Source organism: Bos indicus x Bos taurus, chromosome 8, assembly GCF_003369695.1.
Source record: "Bos indicus x Bos taurus breed Angus x Brahman F1 hybrid chromosome 8, Bos_hybrid_MaternalHap_v2.0, whole genome shotgun sequence".
NCBI lineage: Eukaryota > Metazoa > Chordata > Mammalia > Artiodactyla > Bovidae > Bos > Bos indicus x Bos taurus.
Genome location: NC_040083.1, coordinates 90238729 through 90262242, shown reverse-complemented (window position 1 = coordinate 90262242; position 23514 = coordinate 90238729). Strand labels below are relative to the sequence as shown.

The following is a 23514-nucleotide window of genomic DNA, read 5'->3' as shown; positions in this document are numbered from 1 at the left end:
GGCCTTTTAAGCCAGAGTAAGGATTCGTATTTGATCCTATGATGATGAATGGAGAATATCCAGCTCAGATTTATGTCTTTAAAAGATTACTTGGTTACGAAGCGTTGTAAATCAACTATACTTCAGTCAAAAAAAAGAGTACTTGGTTATCTGCATGAACCGTAAGGTATGTTAATTATATCCCAATGACACTTTTGAAAAATAGCTTGGACTGTAGTGTGCATAATGGATTGGAAAGGCAAAATGTACCCAAGAAAACCACAGGAGAAAAATTGCAGGAGTCTAGGTAAGGGATCATGGTGGCTTGAAACTAGGGAAGATGAGGATAAGTAAAGGAATTAACTTAAGGGAGTAAAATCAACAGAATTTGGTGACTGACTAGATGTGGGAGTGAAGGAGAGAAAGTGTCAAGCCATGGTTATCCCTAGGTTCAAGGATATTTACTAAAATGGCCAACTCTGAATAAAAAGCAGGTTTGGAGAGAGGATGATGGGCTCAGTTGTAGGCACACTGAGTTTGAGGGGCCAGTGAGGTATCTATCACTAGGACATCCAATAGCAGTTGGATTTATAAGTCTGTTGCTCCTGAGAGATTTACACGGAACACATAAGTATGGAAGACACTAAATAAAAATTAATTGAAGTCATGGAAGTCTGTGTGACATCTTAAAAGTGTATAAGATACAGTTAACCCTTAAAAAACATGGGTTTGAACTACAAGAGTCCACTCAGTTGTTTTTTTTTTTAATAAATAGGTACTATGGTACTACACCATAAAAGGTTGGTTGACTCCTTAAATGCAGAGCTGTGGATACAGAGGGCCAACTGTACAGTTATATTCAGATTTTCAACTGTGAGGGGGGTTAGCCCCCTAGCCCCCATGTTGTTCAAAGGTAAACTTACTAGAAAATTAGAAGAGGTCCCAGGTTAGGGAAATCTACTCAATGTTCAATGGTGACCTAAATGGGAAGGAAATCCAAAAATCAGGGGATTTATATATACATATAGCTGATTCGCTTTGCTCTATAGCAGAAACTAACACAACATTGTAAAGCAACTATATACTCCAATAAAAATTAATTTAAAAAAAAAAAGAGGGCTTCCCTGATAGCTCAGTTGGTAAAGAATCTGCCTGCAATGCAGGAGACCCCAGTTTGATTCCTGGGTCAGGAAGATCCGCTGGAGAAGGGACAGGTTATCCACTCTAGTATTCTTGGGCTTCCCTGGTAGCTCAGTTGGTAAAGAACATGCCTGAAATGCTGGAGACCTGGGTTCCATCCCTGGGTTGGGAAGATCCCCTGGAGAAAGGAAAGGCTACAAGGCTTCCTTGGTGGCTCAGAAGGTAAAGAGACTTCCTGCAGTGCAGGAGACCTAGGTTCAATCCCTGGGTTGGGAAGATCCCCTGGAGAAGGAAATGGCAACCCACTCCAGTATTCTTGCCTGGAAAATCCCATGGGCAGAAGAGCTTGGCAGGCTACAGTCCATGGGGTCACAAAGCAACTACATACTCCATTAAAAATTAATTTAAAAAAAAAGAAAGAAAGAAGAGGGTCTAGGTTGAATCCCTGAGGATCTCCAATGATGGGAACTGTGAAAGAACTGCCAGAAAATTAGAAGGAAACCAGGAAAGAACAGGGTCACAGTGATGAAGGAACAAAATCTTTCAAGAAGGAGGACATGCCCACCTAGTCAAATGCTGTTGAAAGGTCAAGCAAAATGAGTCCTGAATAGTGTCCAATGGATATAGTCACTTGAAGTCATGAGTGATCTAAGCAAGAGTCATTTGGTGAAATTGTAGGGGCAGGATCCAGATTGGAGCCTTCTGAGAAATGAGTAGGAAGTAGGAAGTAGAAACAGAACGTTTGGACAGCTTGACTGTGAAGAGAAGAAGAGAAACAAAGCTAGAGGTGACTGGGTGGAGGAGGGACTTTTTGAGATGAGACTGTAAAATATTTAAAACGATGATAAAGATCCTGGGGTGGGGGAATTGACTGTACAACACAGGAAAAAGGATCATCAGGAATGTAAGGTTCTTGAGAAGACAAGGTGGAATTCAAAGCGCAGATGGAGGGACTGACTTTTGAGGAAGACACTTTCTTCTTTGAAATAAGATAGAAGAGTGGAAGGTGACATGGGGGTTGTAGATATGGTATTGAGACACTGAGGAACATCCTGAATCTTGGTTTCATTGTCTCTCTGAAAAGAAAGGGGGCAGGGCAGAGTGGGATATTGGCGGGCGGGGGTGGGGGGTGCTGCATCCAAAGGTAGCTGAAGGCACTGTTGGCCCCACTATATTCTCCATCAGCTCCCTCTAGGCTGTTCCACTCCAATCTGCATTACCATCTTTACTGTGGGCAGTTGCATTCTCTCAGTCTTATGTAACAAGTTACTTTTTCTTTAAACTGACTTAGAGTTCTAAGGGAAATGGTCTCTTAAGAAAGTTTGGGCAAAGTGTACCCTATGCTTTCTGAGTAGTCAGTGTGACTTGCTGCTGCTGCTGCTAAGTCGCTTCAGTCGTGTCCAACTCTGTGCGACCCCATAGATGGCAGCCCACCAGGCTTCCCCGTCCCTGGGATTCTCCAGGCAAGAACACTGGAGTGGGTTGCCATTTCCAATGCATGAAAGTGAAAAGTGAAAGTGAAGTTGCCCCGTCCCTTGAGGTAACCTAAATTCAGATTCTCTCCAATCTAGCATGCCTTCTATTCTATAGAGGTGAAAGTGATAGTCTCTCAGTTGTGTCTGACTCTTATCCACCCCATGGACTGTAGTCTGCCAGGCTCCTCTGTCCCTGGGATTTTCCAGGGAAGAATACTGGAGTGGGTTGCCATTTCAAATGCTGGCAAATGGTCAAGAGTGATTGAATCACCATTTTGCAATCACCGTGAAATAACTGATTTGAGTAATGATCACCAATGGATGCTAAAACTGTGGGGTGAAAGGTTGTAGGGGACAGGATATTCATGTAGTCTTAAAATATCACACCACAGATAACTTATTAACTATAAACAAAAGGAGATAACTTTATAATGGAAAAATCTAGTAGATGCTGCCTTTGCCAGGTGATCAAATTTAGCCTCACCAATGGTGGGGCAGCTTTTGACCACACAGCTCCGGAAAGGATGTAATGAGAGATAGGTGATATTATCTATAAGATAGTCTTGCCAAAGAAGTTTAACCTGAATCTAATCACAAGGAAGTAATCAAATAAATCCAGAATATGGGGCACATTGACTAGGGCTGGACTTTAAAAGAAATTTAATGTAAGGAGAAATAATAAAGGAAAGAGGTTTCTTCTAAATTAAATTAGGCTAAAGACACAAAACAACCAAATGCAATAAACCTTGATTGGATCTGAGAAAATAAACAGCAATAAAAGACATTCTTACAACTAGAGAAATGTGAATGTAGACTACATATAGATACTATGTGGTAACTCAGAAGATATTACTAAGTTAATATTAATTTTCTTCCATGTAATAATGGAATTGCAGATGTAGGAGCATGCTGAAGAATTAAATGGTGAAGTGTCAAAGTCTGCAACTTTCAAGTGGTTCAAAGAGCGAGAAAAGCCAACTGTTAACAATTGGTGAATCTAGGTGAAGGATTAAAAAAAGGATTTTTTTTTAATTCAATGCAATTTATTTCATTACTTCAAACATATTTTTTTGCCATGACCTTGGATAGCTTTTTGTGCTTCTTAATATGCTAAATTAGATAGAAACCTTTAAAAGCATCACAGCAAGGTAACTGCTCTGCAAAGCCTTTTAGACATAAAAGAATTTCTAATTTGTGTAGGAGTATAAGTGCATATATGGTAAAATGGGAGAGAGGGCCACAAAATAATAAAAAGAAAACTCTGGGAGTTGAAGACCTTTGTGTATAGCACTTAACCTGTGGAGGTGTCTGTCTGCTCATCTGCAAAGCAGGGGTAATAATATTGCCTTTGTCATCCTGCGGTCCAGGCATAGGAGAAGCAGGATAGGAAAAGACTTTATAAAGTGGAAATGGGAATGGAAGTCATACTATTGTGATGTCCTGTTAGCAATGGTTCTTGAGCTTTATTACACCTACCAAGCAACAGGGAAGCTTGTTAAAAGTGTAGATTTCCAGTCTTGCCCTCAGAGATTCTGATTTCAGTAGGTCTGGGTACTGGTCCAGAACTTGCTTTGGGGAAGCACGCCAGATTCTCTGATGCAAGAGATCTGAAACACTTAGGGAGCCACCGAGGATGTTGTTGTTGTTTAGTCACTCAGTCGTGTCCAACTCTTTGTGACCCCCATGGACTATAGCCCAACAAGCTCCTCTATCCATGAGATTTCCCAGGCAAGAAAACTAGATGGGGTTGCCATTTCCTTCTCCAGGGGATCTTCCCAGCCCAGGGATAGAACGTGTGTCTCCTGTATTGGCAGGCGGATTCTTTACCACTGAGCCACCAGGGAAGCCTGCCGTGGAAATTACTGTGATCTAAAATCCTTGCTAAAGTCTGCTATACATGTAAATCGGAGAAGGCAATGGCACCCCACTCCAGTACTCTTGCCTGGAAAATCCCATCGACAGAGGAGCCTGGTAGGCTGCAGTCCACGGGGTCGCTACGAGTCAGACACAACTGAGCGACTTCACTCACTTCACTTAAAATCCCTGCTACTCAATGTTTGGTCCATAGATTGGCAAAATCACTAGCCCCTGGAAGCTTGTTGGGAATGCAAAATCTGGCTCTACTCCAGACTTACTGAATCGGAATCTACATTTTCAGCAAGATGCCGAGGTGATTCTAATGCACCTTAACATTTGAGAAGCACCACAAGACAGATGGGTGACCTCTCTTTGGCCTTGGTCACTGATTCTCAGCTTGCTGTCAGAAGAACTGGGTACCACCTTTGCCGCTGCTGTTACCTTTAACCTCGTGTAGCTCTTCTCTCTGCTTCATTTTGTTTCTGGCTCATCATTCCTAACAGATGTTGATAAACATAACCAGCCATAAACAGACTAATCAAATCATACTAACTCGGGATCTAAATCTAGTTGAGCTAAATATGCAATTTTTTATTGCAGTGAAGTACCATAAAAGTTACCATTTTGGCCATTTTTAACTGTAAAGTTCAGTGATGTAAAGTACATTCACACTGTTGTGTAACCATCTGTAGAACTTTTGGTATCTGACTTGGAATGACACTTAACCTCTCTAAGCTTCATTATCTTTAAAATATGGATAATATTCCTACTCCTACAGAGTATTTTAAGAATAAAATAATATATGAACATGCTTAGGGACCATAAAAGATATGCAACAAATGCTAACTTTCATCCTTGGAAGTAGGTTTCCAGGCAGCCCTGGATGTTCAAAAGAGATATCATCTACTGAAAGCAACTGATTACGTGTTAAAAGCATATACAAAAATCTACACATTCTGGGTATATTACTGCCTTAGAACAGGGCAATTTGTAAAATAGAAGGATTCTATAATCTATAGAAGTGGGCAATTTAAAAGAGCTAAAGTAAACAGCAGCTAATTACATCTTATTGGGAAAATTACATTTTAGGAACCAACAACCTTTATGTACGCCTTATATAGAAATTCTTGTATTGCTTGTATTTGGTTTATTTTAGAAACAGTTTAAGTATAATCATTATGCTAATTCAATAACTTTCACAAATACAACTTTTAACTTTGAAGTTGACCCGCTTCAATGGATTATTTTAATTCCATTTATGTACACATTTTCAGGCTTTCCTGGTAGCTCAGACAGTAAAGCGTCTGCCTACAATGCGGGAGACCTGGGTTTGATCCCTGGGTTGGAAAGATCCCCTGGAAAAGGAAATGGAAACCCACTCCAGTATTCTTGCCTGGAAAATCCCATGGACCGAGGAGCCTGGTAGGCTACAGTCCATGGGGTCGCAAAGAGTCAGACACAACTAAGCGACTTCACTATGTACTCATTGGAAATCTCAAGTGGCACTATGTACGTACACATTGGAAATCTCTTCCCCCCTGGCTGGGGAAGATCCCCTGGAGGAGGGCATGGCAATCCACTCCAGTACTCTTGCCTGGAGAATCCCATGGACAGAGGAGCCTAGCAGGCTACGGTCCATAGGGTCGCAAAGAGTTGGACTGAAGCAACTTCACACGCACACACATATACACGTTATCTTTTAAGGAGAATGGTAAATTGAAAACTTGTGTTACATGCAGTAAAGTGAAAAGATTAGTTTAACTTCAGAATCAGGTGAATTAAAACAAGGGAAGGGAATTTAGAGATCCTCTCCTCCAACACCCTTATTTTACACACAAGGGAATTATATTAATCCAGAGAGTGATGAGTGGGTCCAGAGCCCAGGTTACAGGACTGCGTCCTGGTGTCACTTGACCTTGAAGGACGGATAACACTTTAGCAAGTGATGGAGAGAGGCTGTAGAAAGGCTGACAGCATTCCAGGTAGAGGGATCAACAGAAGTAATTTCACGAGAGCCTGGCTCTGAAACCGAGAGGTGATGAGTGTGTTCAGGGATTGTCACAGAGTGGGAAGGCTGGAGGGAGAAATTAAGATGAAGTTTCATGATGGAAGAAGAGAGTCTTGGATTGTCCTATGACACAGAATATCAGAAGAAAGGTGCAGGGTTTGGGAGGGGGAGGTGGGTTGTACAGTTTGTGTGGCCCTTTCATGTTTATATTCTCATGTAATCATTTTGGAAAGTAGGTTTTTTACAGATGATGGTCTAATATTCAGGAGGCCATGTTCTCTGTAAGTGAAAGTGAAAGTGGAGTTGCTCACTCGTGTCGAACTCTTTGTGACCCCATGGACTCCAGCTACCAGGCTCCTCCGTCCATGGGATTTTTCCAAGCAAGAATACTGGAGTGGGTTGCCATTTCCTTCTCTAGGAGATCTTCCCGACCCAGGGATTGAACCAGGGTCTCCCACATTGTAGGCAGATGCTTTACCATCTGAGCCACCAGGGAAGTTCTTTGTAAAGCAAAGACTTGAATGCAGGCTCTGAATAGAAACACTGTATTCTGACTCTTAAAAGCATGAGCTCCAGAGCGAGGCCGCTTGGGTTCAAATCTCTCTGGCCCCATTTAGAAGCCATATGACCTTAAGAGAGAAAAAAAAAAAAAACTAAACTAAAACTTAGAGTGTCTGTGTGCCAAGCTTTGTTCTAAATACATACAAGTACTCATTTAATGCAACAGCCCTAGGATATGTATTCTATTATTATCACTATTTTAAAGCCTCTCCCTCCAAAAAAGAAAAAGAGGAAGGAACTGGGATGCATTTCCCCCCTAAATTCTCTGTTCTGTTTATCATCTAATCTCAACTCCTTGGTATTCCACTCATAGCCTCCCCACTTGTGTCACTGTGGTAGATGAGATTACCATTCCAATTTTTCACCTCCTCCCCTCACCAGCTTCATGCTTAGCTGCTCAGTCATGTCTGACTCTCTGCAACCCTGTGGGCTTTATAGCCCACCAGGCTCCTCTGTCCATGGAATTCTCCAGGCAAGAATACTGGAGTGGGTTGTCATCCCCTTCTCCAGGGGATGTTCTTGACCCAAGGATCGAACCTGGGTCTCCTGCATTGCAGGCAGATTCCTTACCATCTGAGCCACCAGGGAATCCTCCCCCTCACCTGCTTAAGAGGCGTCTGCTTCCCTCCCCCTCTCTTTTGGCTCAGTCACATGACTTGCCTTGGCCAAGGAGATATTAGCAGCTATCACACTGACACTTGAAATGTGCTTTCCCAGGTGGGCTTGCCCTCTCATCCTTCTGCCGTCACCTTGAGAAGGGCTTCCCCTGGACAGCTCCTACCCCTGCAGCTTGGGGCTCCAAGCGACCCCAGCAGTGCCTCCAGACTTCCCAAAGGCTGAGTGACTACAGTGACCACCTTCCATTCCTGCAGGAAGTATAACACTAGCCCACCCAAAATCTCTCTGAGGTTCAAGGATAAAAATCTAGAACCACATGCACCTCACAGCAGAGCAGAGTTTCCTTCTCGGTTGTTCTAGAAGCTAAACCAGATGATGAGGCAAAAAAGAACTGGAACCTTTTTTTTTTTTTTTTTTGCTGCACTGCACAGCCTGTGGGATCTTAGTTCCTTTACTAGGGATCAAACTTAGGCACCAGGCAGTGGAAGCATAGAATCCTAACCACTGGACCATCAGGGATTTCCCTGGGACCTTCACTTCTGCTGCTTACAGTAGTTCCATTATAACAGGTCCTTTTGATTAAAAACAACCAATTTCTTAAACAGCAGGGTTTGCAATTTTTTTCTCCCAACAAACCCATGAAAGAGAAAACTCAGACCAGAACCTAATTAAATCTCTTGACAGTTACCGGGAGTTATGACACGGAACTCAAGTTTATGGCCAGAGAACCCCCTACTCTGATGAACACACATGGTGAGTCTTCCCCTCCACACTGGCAGTGCTGTGAGAATGTTTTTCAAGTGGAACTGGAGCTGTTGATCCCCTCACTCAGGAGTAGCAGGAGCCCCATTCTGTCTACTCTAATCAGTGGCAACAGTGAAAAAACCTGCATGCACAAAATCTGGGCATCTGGAGAATGTAGAAATAGCTTTCCACCTAATGATGATAAACTGCACTGTTAGGTTAATAATCAGCTTGCAAACCCTACTATTATATTAGGTAATAGAGGTTCAATAGATATGTTCTTTAAAAATCTTACATAAATCACTCTTCTATAATCACATCTCATTCTAAATGAACCAAAGCGCCGTTTAAAGAAATGCTATGGTGAAATTTTTCATATACCCCCCAAAATCACTCTGGTATCTGTTATGGAAATTTTCTATAGTGGGTATTCCTAAAGCATGGTATCCTTGGGGTTCTTCCCCTACAGAGCAGCATCTCTACAGGGTTGCATCCATGTCACAATGACAACAATAATGTTAAAACGCTTTACATCACTCTTTATTTCAAAAGTGCTTTACTAACATAGACTAGTCTTTACAACATTCAAGGGAGGTAGATAAGTATTACACCACTTTCACAGATGGAGAAACCGAGGCAGAGATTAGTAAGTTGTGTTGAAGGGCATAACATATGGCACAATTAGGAAAAGGATTTGTTGCAGTCATGAATCACCGGTGACCTTTCCCGAGACATCTGAGTTCCACCAACACAGAAGTAGCGGATGCCGCAAGGAAGCAGATGGTCGATATTATGGCTAGTCTAAGGCTACACACTTCACCTTGTTGATACCACATGTTCAATATGCTGGGTGTTGGCAAGTATCTCCCTCACACACATTCTCAGGTGACTCCAACTCTAAAACAGGGGTCAGCAGAGACTGTTGTGGGTGCAGAAGGAGGGGCTGCAGAAACAGGGCTGGGAAGGCAGAAGACAGAAAAGGGCAAGGAAGAACAAGAGGACCAGCTGGGAAACAGCCCAGCGGAAAGGAAAGCTGCAGCAGAAAAGAAGTGCTATTGCATTTGAACAGCTTGGACATCTAGAGATGCTATTAAGAGAGTAATTCTTTGCAATGACATTACAGAGTCACTCTTCATGGCTTTGCCAAATATAATTATCAGGTCCTTCTGACATTCCCGGGAGGCAGAACCATTCCTCTCCCCTGGTCCAGACCAAGTGCTGATGTAATTGACCTGACACTGCAGAAGCTGTTGACAACTCAAATACACTGCCCCACCATGCCTCTTTCCTTCTGTTGGCTCTTGTCTTAAGAAAATAAAATAAAATAAAAACAATGTATTTTAAGATTCTCCCTGAAAAGTTCCTAAAATATTTCCTAATTTTTAATGCATAATAAGGTAGGATTCTATGTTTGATTATTGTAAAGGGGCTGTAATAGGCATACGTGGGAATTAGCCTCTCAGTCAGTGCGTCTTTACACAACAAGGGACGCTTAAAAAATACCCTGAAATTTGTAGGTGCCAACTAGGAGAGAACTGAAGCCCAAGATAAAAGAAATCAGTTGACCCTTGAACAACACAGGTTTGAACTGCGCAGGTTCACTCATGCTCAAATTGTTTTCAATATTTGGGTACCATAGTACGACACCATCTGCGGTTGGTTGAATCCCCAGATGCAGAATTGCAGATACAGAGAGCTGACTGTAAAGTTATAGGCGGATTTTCCACAGCTAGGGTGTGTTGGTGCCCTTAGCCCCCCAGTTGTTAAGGGTCAACGATAGTCTTTCCTGACCTTTCAAGTGTGAAGCCTTTATAAGAGACAGTGACTGATACACCACTAGCTGCAGTGGAGGTCCTGATGGCAGAGACAGCACCAAATGAGTCGGGTGATGAGGACCCAGCGAGGAGGGGTTAAAACGTCAGCTGAACAGGTGCAAGGAGCAGCACAGGCAGCCGAAGTGGCAGAAGTCAGAGCAAAGAGGTGCCAGCCAAAGAGGAGGTGAGAGGAGGAGCTGGTGTTCCAGGCTGAGCGGCAGCAACTGCACCAGTTTGCGTCCAGGCTTCCCCTAGGCCATTGTCAGCCAGACGCATCTTTGCTTTGTTTCAATCAACATCATTCTTTCAGGCATCGACTTCAAAACCCTAGTCATCCACTTCAACAATAGAAATCTACCAAGCCTGAGTGATGCCTCTCCCGCCCTTCACATTGGTCTCCCTCATTTTGCACTACAGCCTCCTCTAGGTCCTCCTATCATCTCATCCTAACTAGAGCCAAGCCCTCCTAACTTGTCTTCTGGACTCGTCTTCTCTAAACTCAGTTCCATCTTCTAATCTTCCTCCTGGAGCACCGTTTTGATCACGTTACTGCCGAATTTGGAAATTACTCCACGTCCTCCCAATTACATGTCTCCTGGCACAAATCTTCATCAGGGTCTTACATCTAGTGAATTTGCTCTCCTTTCTGAATCTCCACCTACCAAAATACCAACTCTAAAGATTTAGCTCAAATGCTAACTCCTCCAGGCGGCTTTCCTTCAAGCTTCTTCACTCTCTGCTGCTGCTAAGTCACTTCAGTTGTGTCTAACTCTGTGTGACCCCATAGACGGCAGCCTACGAGGCTCTCCTGCCCCTGGGATTCTCCAGGCAAGAACACTGGAGTGGGTTGCCATTTCCTTCTCCAATGCATGAAAGTGAAAAAGTGAAAGTGAAGTTGCTCAGTCATGTCTGACTCTTAGCGACCCCATAGACTGCAGCCTACCAGGCTCCTCCATCCATAGGATTTTCCAGGCAAGAGTACTGGAATGGGGTACCATTGCCTTCTCCGTCTTCACTCTCTGCTGAGCTACAAATGCTCTAGAAGACGTGCACTGATCAAATACACGACAGCTGTGTACAAGCTCTCCTACTGGGCTATGTCCATGATTCGGCAGGGCAGGGGATGTATTAGTGTTCATCTGTCAATTCTCTACAGCACCTGCCAAGAGATGTTTATTGCATTTCCACCTCAGGTAAAGAACTGCTCAAAAGTGGAATGCATCGGGATATACCTGTTCATAAGTGGAGACATTACCAGTAAGCTGTAGATGTCATCTGGCTCTCAGGATAAAGGAAATCCATGACAGAGCTTTTGAGGGATGGGGTGGGAGCAGGCAGGTGGAGCTATTTGTTTTCAAGTCAAGAGACCTAGCACTGAGGTCCTGTTTTGCCATTCACTAGCTTTCAGCCTGGTGCAAGTGTTTCTTCTGAGCATCATTTCCTCACTGCTGCTGGACTTCACTGGATTAAGGACCAAATGATACACGTTTGTGAACTCTACACCAGTGGGTCTCAGTCTCAATTGGGCATCATCATCCTTTGCAAAATCCCAAAATATAGAAGACCAGGCCTCAAACCAGGAAAACTGAATCTCCTGGGAATGGAACCCATTGAGACAAATTTTTTATAAAACACTGTTTCTAATGCAACTCAAGGCTGAAAACTGTTATGAACTCATAAATACCATTAACAGTAGAACACGTGCTTTAGCCTGCTGGTTTAATTACCCTTTATTTGTTCAGTTAGGAATTAGTTCGATGCTTTTACAGTTCCATTATATGTGTGAGCTCTTTTTGTGTTGTTCTACATTGTTATTTGTGTGATTAGGTGGCAAATTCTGAAAGAATAATAATATATGGCATACTGCTGTATACAAAAATGTACCTAACCCAATGGTGGTGCTTTTTTTTTTTTTAAGACAAGGGTCCTCTAAAACCTTGCTGCACAGAATCATGGTGATCAGACAAGCAGAACTGACATAACCTGGGAACTTGCAAGAAATGCACAGTCTCAAGCCCCATGCCAGAATCGGCATGTTAAGGAGATTTTCAGGTGGACCAATAGATGAAGCAAATCACACTTTTGTCAGTTCACATCTGTGTTGAGGACCTGCCATTCTCTGGCCTAATCTGTCTCCCATAAATCCATGAAGCTTGAGACTTTTTCCAGATGCTACTTCTCTAAAGGGTCCATTTGGAAAAAAGAGTAAGAACACAAATTCTTACAAAAGCATCCTTCCTTTGAAAGAAGACTAGTCTTCATGGGTTCCCTTTAATAACTGGTTCCTCTAAGGTATTTAAAATATGATCAGTGCATATAATAAATTGATATCCATTTAAGTTTTATGCAGTGCATATGCATATATGAGTACATATGTACTTTACTGAATTTACAGACCCTGAGAGCCAAATTCCAAAATTATGAAAGGAAGCTTAGCCACTGTATAAACTCTCCCCGTTGATTCACGTCCTATGGACAATTATGATGTTAGCAGCCGTCGTCCAAGACTGTGCAGACCACACCATAGTCAAGGAATTGGTCTGATCATTATCTAGACCAACTCCCTTGTTTTAGAGACAGGAAACACCACGGCCAAAGACTAAATGGAGTTACCCAAGGTCACATAGCACCTGAGCCGGAGCCAAGCTCAGAATTCAAGCTCCGACTCCTAGTCCTACACTACCTGCACAGCCTATGTCATACATACTCCTCCTTCCCCGACACACAGTCTCAAAGTTTCATTCTCAGACTCTGCTGACCTGCCATGGCACTTGAGTGTCACTTAGCTTCTCCCAACTACTGCTATGCCCAGCTCCCAAGGCTGTTTTTCACACTAGGCTACAGGAGAAGTTATATCACAGCTCAGTCAAAATATCCATTTATCAATCCATATTTCCAAATCTATTGGTAATGGATTCTGAAAAAGCTCAATACCAACTGCATAATGCTTATGGAGCGTTACTATCAGCCAGCACCAGGAGTACAGCAAGGGAAGGGTCTTTCCTTAGGTGGCTAAAGATTAAAACTAAGGGCAAGCATGAACTCAGTAGTACAAAATTGGGAGGAACCTACAGCAGGAAGGCAAAAACTGGAGCACAGTGGGGGAAGCAGCACCTTTAAAAAACATACACAGTGTGACTATAAAATTGCAAGTCTTGTCTTTTAATAAAATAAGAAATAAGCATGACAGAATGTAGAACTCTAAACGAACATTTCTCTCTCAAAGTAACCACATCCTTAGTTCCAACAAAGCTACCATTGTTGGAGACATTATCTGGAACTCTTCTTTGAGTAAAGGGGAAAAAAAAGCAGTCTATGAGCCACATTAGAAAATAACCTTCCATATGTCGGGCTGTTTAAAAACGGAAAATCCACACTCAGAAGATGACGCAGAAAAACTGAAAAGTGTGCTGTAGCTCTTGTGGAGGTTCCCGAAAGACCTCTAGCAAACTGAGCAACAGCATCACCGCTGGAGAAACGTGTATCCTCCCAAGACAGCCGCTTTCAATGGGAGGGCATTCATTTGGATATAAAAGGTCTGCTGTTTTAAAAAAAAAAAAAAAAAAAGACCCACAAAACCCAGCCACACTCCCTTTATAGTCACACTTGCATTTGATTAAAAAAATACAACAACAACACTCACACATGGTTCTTGTATGAATTCTAATTAAGAGACATTACATTCAGAAGGATAGCACTCAAAGTGATAATTTTCAGAAAACTCTAACAGCTTCTTTACCACTGAAGGGGTACACAGGGTGCAGCTGTTTACCTGAATGTATTCTTAAGTGTCTACTACCACTCTAATTTTCCTAGTTCGTAGCTCTGTTACAGGTTACTGACCGCAAGTTCATGTTCCAGACTTTCTTTGCCAACACACATTAATTACAAGGGGGCCATCCCCACAGTCTTTTAGGGTGAATTGGGAAAGGGCCGGTTAAATGAGGAAACAGGCCACTCCTTGGTAAAAGTTTGCAGTTTTCTTTCCCAATACATCTTCTTTTTATTGAGAACTTCCATTTTTATCCTGTGTTCCTCCTCTGCCATCTCACACTCTCGCTCTATCTGCTGGATTTTGGCCACATGCACCTCATTCATTTGTATCAGCTGCAGTTGTAAGATGGACATTTGTTGATGGTGTTCTTCCTCATGCATCTTTTTTAAAGCACCTTCCTGAGAGGTTTTGCTCCTGTAGTTTTTATTGGCTGTTATTCTGACAGCTGAACACGAGGGTTCAGGTTGAGAGGTCCCCTCACATACTGGAAAATGTATGAACTCTTTCTCATCATCGCACAGTTCTCTATTTGAAACAGCAAATGATTCTGAAAAACAGTAGCAGAAAACATATGTTCAAAGATCTTACAGGCAGAGAGTAAATCAATCCTATTTCAAATGACAGGGTCCCCCATGGCAGGATGACTTGAGACAGCATCTGCTCTGGTCTGCATGTCCACAGGTACCCCTGTCACTCCTGACTTTAAAAAAAAAAAAAACCATACATCGAAAGCAATTTTCCCTTAAGAAAGTAACAATAATAGGTTTCATCATGTCATTTATGACACTGCGAACTATGAGAAAAGTGGTCTGAGACTGTGCTTATCAAGGACTGGAGACCTGGGTATGTGGATGTAAGTTCTAAAATGAAATGTGCACAACCCCCAGTGAGCAGAAGACCACAGTATGAAGCCAGTGGTCGGTTTGCAGATTAAGAAGTTCTCCCTTGGTCTGATCTCCCTCTCTGATTCTCATTCAGCCATGAACACTGAAGTTCAATCTCCACAAGGGCACCATTGTTGGGGGTCCTGTTCACAGGTCTTAACCCTTACCCTGGATAGGATCTCACAAAGGTTCTTCCTAGAAAGATGAGCCTACACTCCCTGGCTTAACTTCCTCAGACTTTTCTTCAGTCTCCTACATTTGGCTGTTCCCTCTAGCGCTGCCATCTGGGGGTCAATATTCATATCCTACAGACAATTTCTGACATCCCTTTTATGAAACTTCTCCCTAGCACTTGACAATCCTTCTTGACATTTGTTTTCCCCTATTAGCTTCTGAACCATTGCTTTCTCCTAAGTTTCCTCTCTGATTGCTCTTTCTTCTCTTTTCTGGATCACACTTAAATGTTTCCCTGGGGTTCCTATCTCTGGCTCTGTTTTCCATCCACCCTAAGTAACCCTCATAATCTAATTCCAACCTTCCTTTATCTTCCTTGACTTACTCTTCAAAATCCCAGGTATCCTCCAATTCTACCACAATCTTTATTTTCTCCCATAATGCTGTCTCACTGCTCCTTCAGCCTACAGTTGGGCTCACTAATTGTCCCCAGCCCCTCACTCAAACACACATTCTTACTCTAGTTTCCCTTCCAACCTCCTCCCTAACCCCTACTTCATTCAGGATCAATGCTACTTGCTCTGTGAAACCTCAGCCCTCTCCTTTTCTCTTCTGTTATAGAACTTAACACATCCTAGTATTGTCTGAGGACTGTGACTTATTCATTTCTTTTATCCTTGGGCACCAATTATTTTGCTTGGTACCTAGCGGATGCCTAGCGCTGAAGCTTTGAACAGAAGGGAACAGAGCTTATGGATACAAAAGGTTGCCACATTCGGTGGTGCCATGTTTGCCCTAGTATTTTTATAGGTCAATGATATGAGTATCAGTTAGGGAGTTTCCGTAAGGAAACCACTAACACCACTAACCCATGATTCCATGTGGTAGGACTGGATTCTAGCTCTGACTCCAATGCTTTCTTGGGACGCTTTATATTTCCGGTAATGAGAGTCCTCTCCTTGGAGAAAAATAACATCAATTTATTAACAGAGTTGATTACATTAGTACGTCCACTCCATTATTCCAGAAGATGGGATGCCGGGAATGTTAATGGCTACTGGGGGAAACCTAACTCGTAACACTGTTAATAAAAGGAAAATGGCTGCTGTTTAGATGATTTCACTCTAAGGGGTTAGGTAACAACCATAACTAGTCCCTAATTAAGCTTAAAGAAAAGGTAAAAAAAAATCTTACTTTTGAAAGGGAAGGTTAAAAGGACTCCTGCGTCATCCAGAGATAATGAAAATGTCTCCCTAGGAGTCTTCCCAACTCCAGCGGCTACAGCCTCAATTAGATGTCCTTCCCTCATGCTCCCACTGCCTCCGGAGCCTACCTCTGGCAGAGCACTTGTTAAAACTGGCGGTTTAACTACCTCCCCTTCAGGTCTCTGAGCACTTTGAAGACAGACACTGCCTCTAATTCATCCTCCTGGAGGACCCAGCTCAGGGCCTGACACACTGCTGGGCTTGTAAGAAATGTGTGCGGGATGAATTGGCTGCAGAGGGTCACATCGCTCTCAACACGGCACAACTGTGAAGAAAGAATAGCATTCTGAGTGCAGAGCCAAGGCGCAGGACAAAGGAGTGGGGACGGCTGAGCACCGAGAATGGGGTCCCTCAGATGGGATCAAATGCAAAGAGGATTACCTCATCTGTTTCCTTTCGAGTCTCAGATCTGAAACTGTCTTCAAAGAAGACTGGACACATTAGACGTTTTTTGGTACCTTTAGCCTCTTCTCTCTTTGATTTCATTCCAGAGGACAGTTCTGGATACTCCTCTGAGCTTTTAAAAAGTCCATGCCCTGACAATGCTACTCATCTCTCCCAATTTCTAAATGCTTATTTTTCTCTCAATAAGTCTTGGCTTTAGAGGCCTTTTGATGATGACTATGATGACAGCAATACCATTTTCTGAGCAGCTAACCAGGCACTAGGCTAGTGCTTTGCAGCATTATCTCATTCAATCCTTACAACAACCCTCTGAGAGAGGTGTTTTTATTTTTTATTTCATTTTTGGTCACACCCCATGGCATGTGGGACCTTAGCTTCCCGACCATGGATGGAACCTGTGCCCCTGCACTGGAAGATGGAGTCTTAACCAGTGGACCACCAGGGAAGTCCTTGCTGCCGCTGCTGCTGCTAAGTCACTTCAGTCGTGTCCGACTCTGTGTGACCCCATAGACGGCAGCCCACCAGGCTCCCCCGTCCCTGGGATTCTCCAGGCAAGAAAACCGGAGTGGGTTGCCATTTCCTTCTCCAATGGATGAAAGTGAAAAGTGAAAGGTAAGTTGCTTAGTCGTGTCCGACTCTCAGCAACCCCATGGACTGCAGCCTACCAAGCTCCTCAGTCCACGGGATTTTCCAGGCAAGAGTACTGGAGTGGGGTGCCACCGCCTTCTCCGGGGAAGTCCTTGAGGGAGGTACTATTATAGAAAACCAAACACAATAAGCTAAAGTCACTTGGCTAGTTGAAAGAACCAGGACTCCAATCCAGGTCTGCCTGACTCTAAAACACAAGCTCAACTATTACAACGCCCACCCTCTCATTATATCACCTGCTCAGCTGGTTACTTACATATCTTGAAATGCAGTCTTCAGGTTGTATCCACTACAAAACCATTGATTATTAAGACTATGGGTATATATTTCAAATTTTGACCTCCAAATTTCTCTCTTGACTTATGAACATGAACACAGTATGTTTATGTCTGGGAACAGCTAAATGAGTCTACTTTAAAATTAATTTTTTTTAGTTTAAAAGTGTGCACATTTTAAATTTAAAAAGCCAGATCTCTCAAGACTCTGCTAGAAGCTGTTGCTTAAAACTAGAGAAGCCCGATGGAGTAGTTAATTAACTTTCACACAAATATTAGCTCCAATGATTGGAAGCTAGTGTTCAGATGGGGAGAGTCTCCTCTTAATTGGAAAAAGACTCTCCTGGGAATGGCAACCTGCTACAAACACACACCATGTAATCTCTCTCCCAGGTAAAACAAAGCCACCTGAAGTAGAAAACAACTCGATCGTGTGCAAAACGGGTAAGAAGGCCTAAAGTGTTTCCTGGGAGCAGAGAACGCAGTCAAGGGGTGTTCTTCCACTTGGGCAATTTGAGTAAGTTTAATTTCATCAGGAAAACCAATGAAGGCAGTCAAAGGATGGTAAGGAAACTATGTACAGGCTAAAACTCAGCCCTTCTCAGCAGAAAAAATGGAAACAGGACTGACAGGGAATATGGATAAATAAGATGCTGGGGATATACACTACAGAATATTATACATCAACTAAAAGAAACAAGTTAGATTTACTCACCATGGTGGGGATAGATCTTTAAAACATTCTAAGTGAAAAAAGGTAAGAGAAAAAGGAATGGCATTTATAGCATGATTTTTAATCTATGTAAAATTTTAATATTTGCAAAAAATAAAATATACACACACAACACCAATGCATGCTTTCAAAAACACATGAGAGAATATACAACACGTTAGAATGATTAGGGTTCAGGAGAAAAGAGTGAAAGTGGTGAATGGGGATTAAAAAAAGGAAAAAAATAATGCTGATTTTTGTATAAGTAATAATACACAAAAAAGGACTTTTCCAGCCCTTTATATATCTAATGTGTCATGACTAGAAATAAAAATCAGCTCCCTGTACTGGAGTTCCTATCCCAAAAGAAGAGGATTAAACTAAAAAGACTAATACTGGAATTTATTAAGAAATGTTTGATAGGTTGGCATGCCTATGTCTGCATTACTGGAGTATAGCTGTATAGTAGAGAACTAACAGCATATGAATTAAATGTAAGTTCTCTCAAGATACTTGAGTCCTATCTGAAAGCTTAGTTTTCCTACGTGCATCTGACATTTGGCCATTCTACCCTCATTACTTTGCCAACAAAAGTCCGTCTGGTCAAGGCTATGGTTTTTCCAGTGGTCATGTATGGATGAGAGTTGGACTATGAAGAAAGCTGAGCGCTGAAGAATTGATGCTTTTGAACTGTGGTGTTGCAGAAGACTCTTGAGAGTCCCTTGGACTGCAAGGAGATCCAACCAGTCCATTCTGAAGGAGATCAGCCTTGGGGTTTCTTTGGAAGGAATGATGCTAAAGCTGAAACTCCAGTACTTTGGCCACCTCATGCCAAGAGTTGACTCATTGGAAAAGACTCTGATGCTGGGAGGGATTGGGGGCAGGAGGAGAAGGGGACGACAGAGGATGAGATGGCTGGATGGCATCACTGACTCAATGGACGTGAGTCTGAGTGAACTCCGGGAGTTGGTGATGGACAGGGAGGCCTGGCGTGCTGCGATTCATGGGGTCACAAAGAGTTGGACATGACTGAGTGACTGAACTGAACTGATCACCCAGCAAATTTTGTCGACTCCCCTAGTTTGTTTGTAAACCTGTTCCCCAAAGATTATGGAAGTTAAGTATCGAAGCCAAATTATCACATATCATAAATCTACAGGGTATAAATTCCTTTATTATATTTAAGGAGAAAACACCCGTTTTTTACAAATACGTTCCTAAGTATTAAGTTTTAAGGCCAGTGCATTCAAATACAGATATACATTTCATGAAAGTTATTAACAAAGCTAAGAACATGCAAGGGACGGTGATCAAGATGACACAGTTGAAGACATCTCACATAAGAAATAGTTGGTGGGAGGCCTCTAGGGGAATGTGTTAGACTCCTTTGTTTAAACTCCAACAAATCTTTGAGCAACTAATTCTGTCACAGGCACTGTATAAGGTGTTAGGACAGTGCTGTCCGACAGAAATATGAGTTACATATGCCATTAAAATTTCTTCTCATAACCACATTAAAGAAATAAAAAGAGGTGAAATTAATTTTAGTAACATATTTTTAATCCAACAGATCTAAAGTATTATCATTTCAACATTCAATCAATATAAATGTTATGAGTAAGACTTTACATTCTGTTTTTTGGTACTAAATCTCTGAGATATAGTGCATACATTTATAGCACCTCTCAATTCAGTCTCCCTACATTTCAAGTGCTTACCAGCCTCACATGGCTTGTGGCTGCTATACTGGACAGCACAGTAGAGACAGAGAGACAGGAGACAAACTTAGCAGAGATACTAACTAAACACACACACACACACAGAGTCCATGGGCCAAAAGACACACGAAAGAAGAAGAGCCATAACTCTATAGCAGGTTCTCAACCTTTTCCCCAGCAAGACCCAGAAACAATGATTAACAATTCCAGCTTTCTTTCTCTTTCTTAAAAGTAAGTTGAAATGCAAAATGGGTAAGGTAACCTCAAAGCTGTTTTAATGTATGGAAAGAGTTTCAGTACCTTAACTACTAGAGAATACAAATTATTTTGGACCCAGTTCCCAACTGACAAAGCAACACACTTCTCCATCACCCTCCAGATCTGACCTGGAAACAGGAACCAGACAGCATATGGCTGTACCTTAAGAACCATCAGCAAAAAGTCTCATGCACCATATATGTACACACAGCCAATTTAAAGAAAATCTCTTTACAAGTGAGTCTCTAGAAAACATCACTACAGGAAGGACACTGAGAATCCACATTTATTCCCTTTTTGTTGAAAATTTAGAAATTGTGTTTATGAGTAAATAAGTTATATCCTTTCCTCTAAAAAGCAAGAGGAAAAAAATCTGTAAGAATAGACTTTCTAGTTCCTACTCAAGAATTTGAAAATGGGGAAATAAGACTGTCCCCTTAGAAGAAGCTGATGAAATCAATACACAACCATCCAGACTGGAGATCTGCAAAGTGAACTGCACGCAGTCCACACCAGCATCTTCCTCAGCAACATCTCTCAGGGAATATAAGCAATTTGAAAAGCAGCCCTGCTGATTCACCTCCCCCAGCACCATTCCTTTCACTGCCTCACAGACACAGAATCACCCAAGGCCAGCATAATGGACAGGAACTCGCTGAAGCTGTAAACATCTCCAAGGCAAGGACACTGTCAATTAGCAGCGGACCCCACTTTAGCACAGAAGCAGCAATAAGGATGGAGGAGAGAGAGCTGGCAGTGTCCATATTAACACTGGGAGCTTCCCTACCTGGGGAACTCAAGAATCAACTTAAACAGAGATCCTACCCTGAGAAACAACACATGAGTTGCCTGACATTCAACTGGCTTCCTAGATTTTACCTTGGCCAAATGATCAGAAAACAAACATTTGATCGTAATTAAGCTTCCCAGGATGATCTGCCGACAGGAAAAAAAAAAGTGCTAATCAGAAACATGTTATTATCTTTTCCACTCTACATGAATAACATTCTTGGTTTTAAACAGTTTCTTGTGACTTTTAATTAACCAGTCTCTCAGAGCTTCAATTTACTCTCGGGACACTAATAAGTGAATTTCTCATCCTGCAAGCCAAAAGTTGGATTTTTCCAGGCAAATCCTTGCTGTCTGGGTCCTTGGAGGGCCTTTTGAGCAGCCTTCTGGCTTTCCCAGAAATCTTCCTCTGCATCAAGGTATATTTTCTGCAAACTTCCATGAATCTTTACATAAACTGATCTTTCCTATCTTAAAAGAGGCAGAAATTACTGATACTTTGTCTATATGCATTCTCACCCTCCCCTTGCCTGGAGAAATTTCAATAGCCCCTTAATTCCAACTTTTTAAAGCCATGACCCACTACTGTTACAGTCTTAATTATGTGACATTCTTTTACTTCCCTAAGAATTACGTATATTTTTCTCTTTTCAAAAATGAATTTTTTCCAGAACGTCTCATGTTTCCTGGAGTACACAAACCAAAACTATAGATCACAATGTTATAATAGGTAGAAATGCTAGTTTTTAACTTGGGTGACTGCTAAATGGGTGTTTGGTATATTCGCCTCTGTACTTTTGGTAACTTTGAAATAGTTCACTTTCTTATCGTGGCCTTTTGAGGAACTTAATGTGGTGCTTTGCACACAACAGTCCTCAAAAACTACTTTTGAAAGATAAAAAATATGATTGACTGAAATGAGTATGAATCCTCAAAGTCTCTTTAATATATAAAATAGAGATAAGCAACTAAGGTACTTCATTCATAACTATATTGATGCAGCCCCTTATTTTCCCCTCTTAGGTGATAATAGTGATTACTGAGACCTCTCTAAGAGATAGCACAAGGAGAGAAGAGCTTCTGTTTTTATGGACAACATGACTTGAATGTCCTATCTAATCCAGAAATTCTGAACTAAGAAAGTCAAGTCTGATAGGAAAGTTATTATTTTTTTTTCTAAGCTCCGTGGAAATGAAGGACTTGAACACTGAATTGTCAAACGGCTACCCGAGGGGAAGGTGCAAGCGGGCGGCACGCACGATACCTTGGGCAGCGGCCTCAGCATGGTACTCGGGCTCCTCCTCGGGAGGGCTCTGCAGGAAATACAGTTGCTCCGGCAGCATGCTGGCAATCTTCTCCTTCCCCAGGACGTGGGTGCTCAGAAGCGGGCTGACGCTGCGCTTCACTTTCTCTCTCCTCTCGTGGGCCATAATCTTTTTGGTCCGAGCCTTGATGTTCTCCCAGCACTTCTTCAGCTGTTTGAAATCCCGCAGCGACACGCTGGGCTGGGAGTTGTACTCGTGGGCAAGCGCCTGCCAGGTGCGCTGCTTGAGGGCAATAGTTCGCGCATCACTTTTCTTACATTCCAGCACATACTTGTACTTTTCTACTAACGCCAGCAGGATGCTCTTTTCCAATTCTGAGAAGTATTTGGCAGGTTTTATGATTTCGTTGTTTTGCATTTTCCACTGTGTTTCTCCTGGCTGTTAGCTATCCTGGAACAAGAAGTTTGAAACAATCATTATCAACTCCAGCTATAAAGGCATCAGCTAATCACTGAAGCTCCATCCCTGACTTGATTCCCTTGTCTGAAATACAGCACTTTCCTCCCCTCTTTAATACTGAGTTGTGATATTCTCAAGAAAACATTCAGAAGTTTACCAGGAATGGGGTTTTAACTTAAGAATAGATTTTCAAGTGGGGGTTCCCTGGTGCCTCAGATGGTAAAGAATCTATCTGCCTGCAATGCAGAAGCAGGTCAATCCCTAGGTCGGGGGGATCCCCTGGAGACAGGAATGGCTACCCACTCCAGTAGAACCTTCGCTGCACTTCTTGGCTCTTTTGTGGTTACCTGGTTATTGTGTTTAGTCGTGTCTGACGCTTTTCAATCCCATGGACTGTAGCCCACCAGGCTCCTCTGTCCCTGGGATTCTCCAGGCAAGAATACTAGAGTGGATTGCCATCTCCTTCTCCAGGGGATTTTCCCTGCCCAGGGGTTGAACCCACACATCCCACTAGGCAGGCAGGTTCTTTACCTCTGAACCACCAGTGAAGCCTGATTATGTGGTGCATGCATGTGTGTTCAGTTGCTTCAGTCATGCCCGACTCTTTTTGACCCCATGGGCGTTAGCCCACCAGGCTCCTCTGTCCAAGGGATTCTCCAGACAAGAATATTGGAGTGGGTTGCCATGCCCT

The 23514-nt window shown here is 42.5% G+C and overlaps 1 protein-coding gene across 6 annotated transcripts in view; it reads right to left on the bottom strand.

Annotated features, from left to right (window-relative positions):
* Nucleotides 1-8900: 8900 nt before the first annotated feature.
* The window catches only part of MSANTD3 (Myb/SANT DNA binding domain containing 3), a 37830-nt gene continuing 23216 nt past the window's right edge, over nucleotides 8901-23514 (bottom strand). For all 6 annotated transcript variants that reach the window (XM_027550395.1, XM_027550401.1, XM_027550397.1 and 3 more), the window contains 2 exons: nucleotides 22364-22814; nucleotides 8901-14518 (listed from right to left, as the gene is read on the bottom strand). In XM_027550395.1, coding sequence (XP_027406196.1) covers nucleotides 14109-14518; nucleotides 22364-22781 — 828 coding nt within the window. In that variant the 5' untranslated portion in view covers nucleotides 22782-22814 and the 3' untranslated portion in view covers nucleotides 8901-14108. The remainder of the gene's footprint in view (nucleotides 14519-22363; nucleotides 22815-23514) is intronic.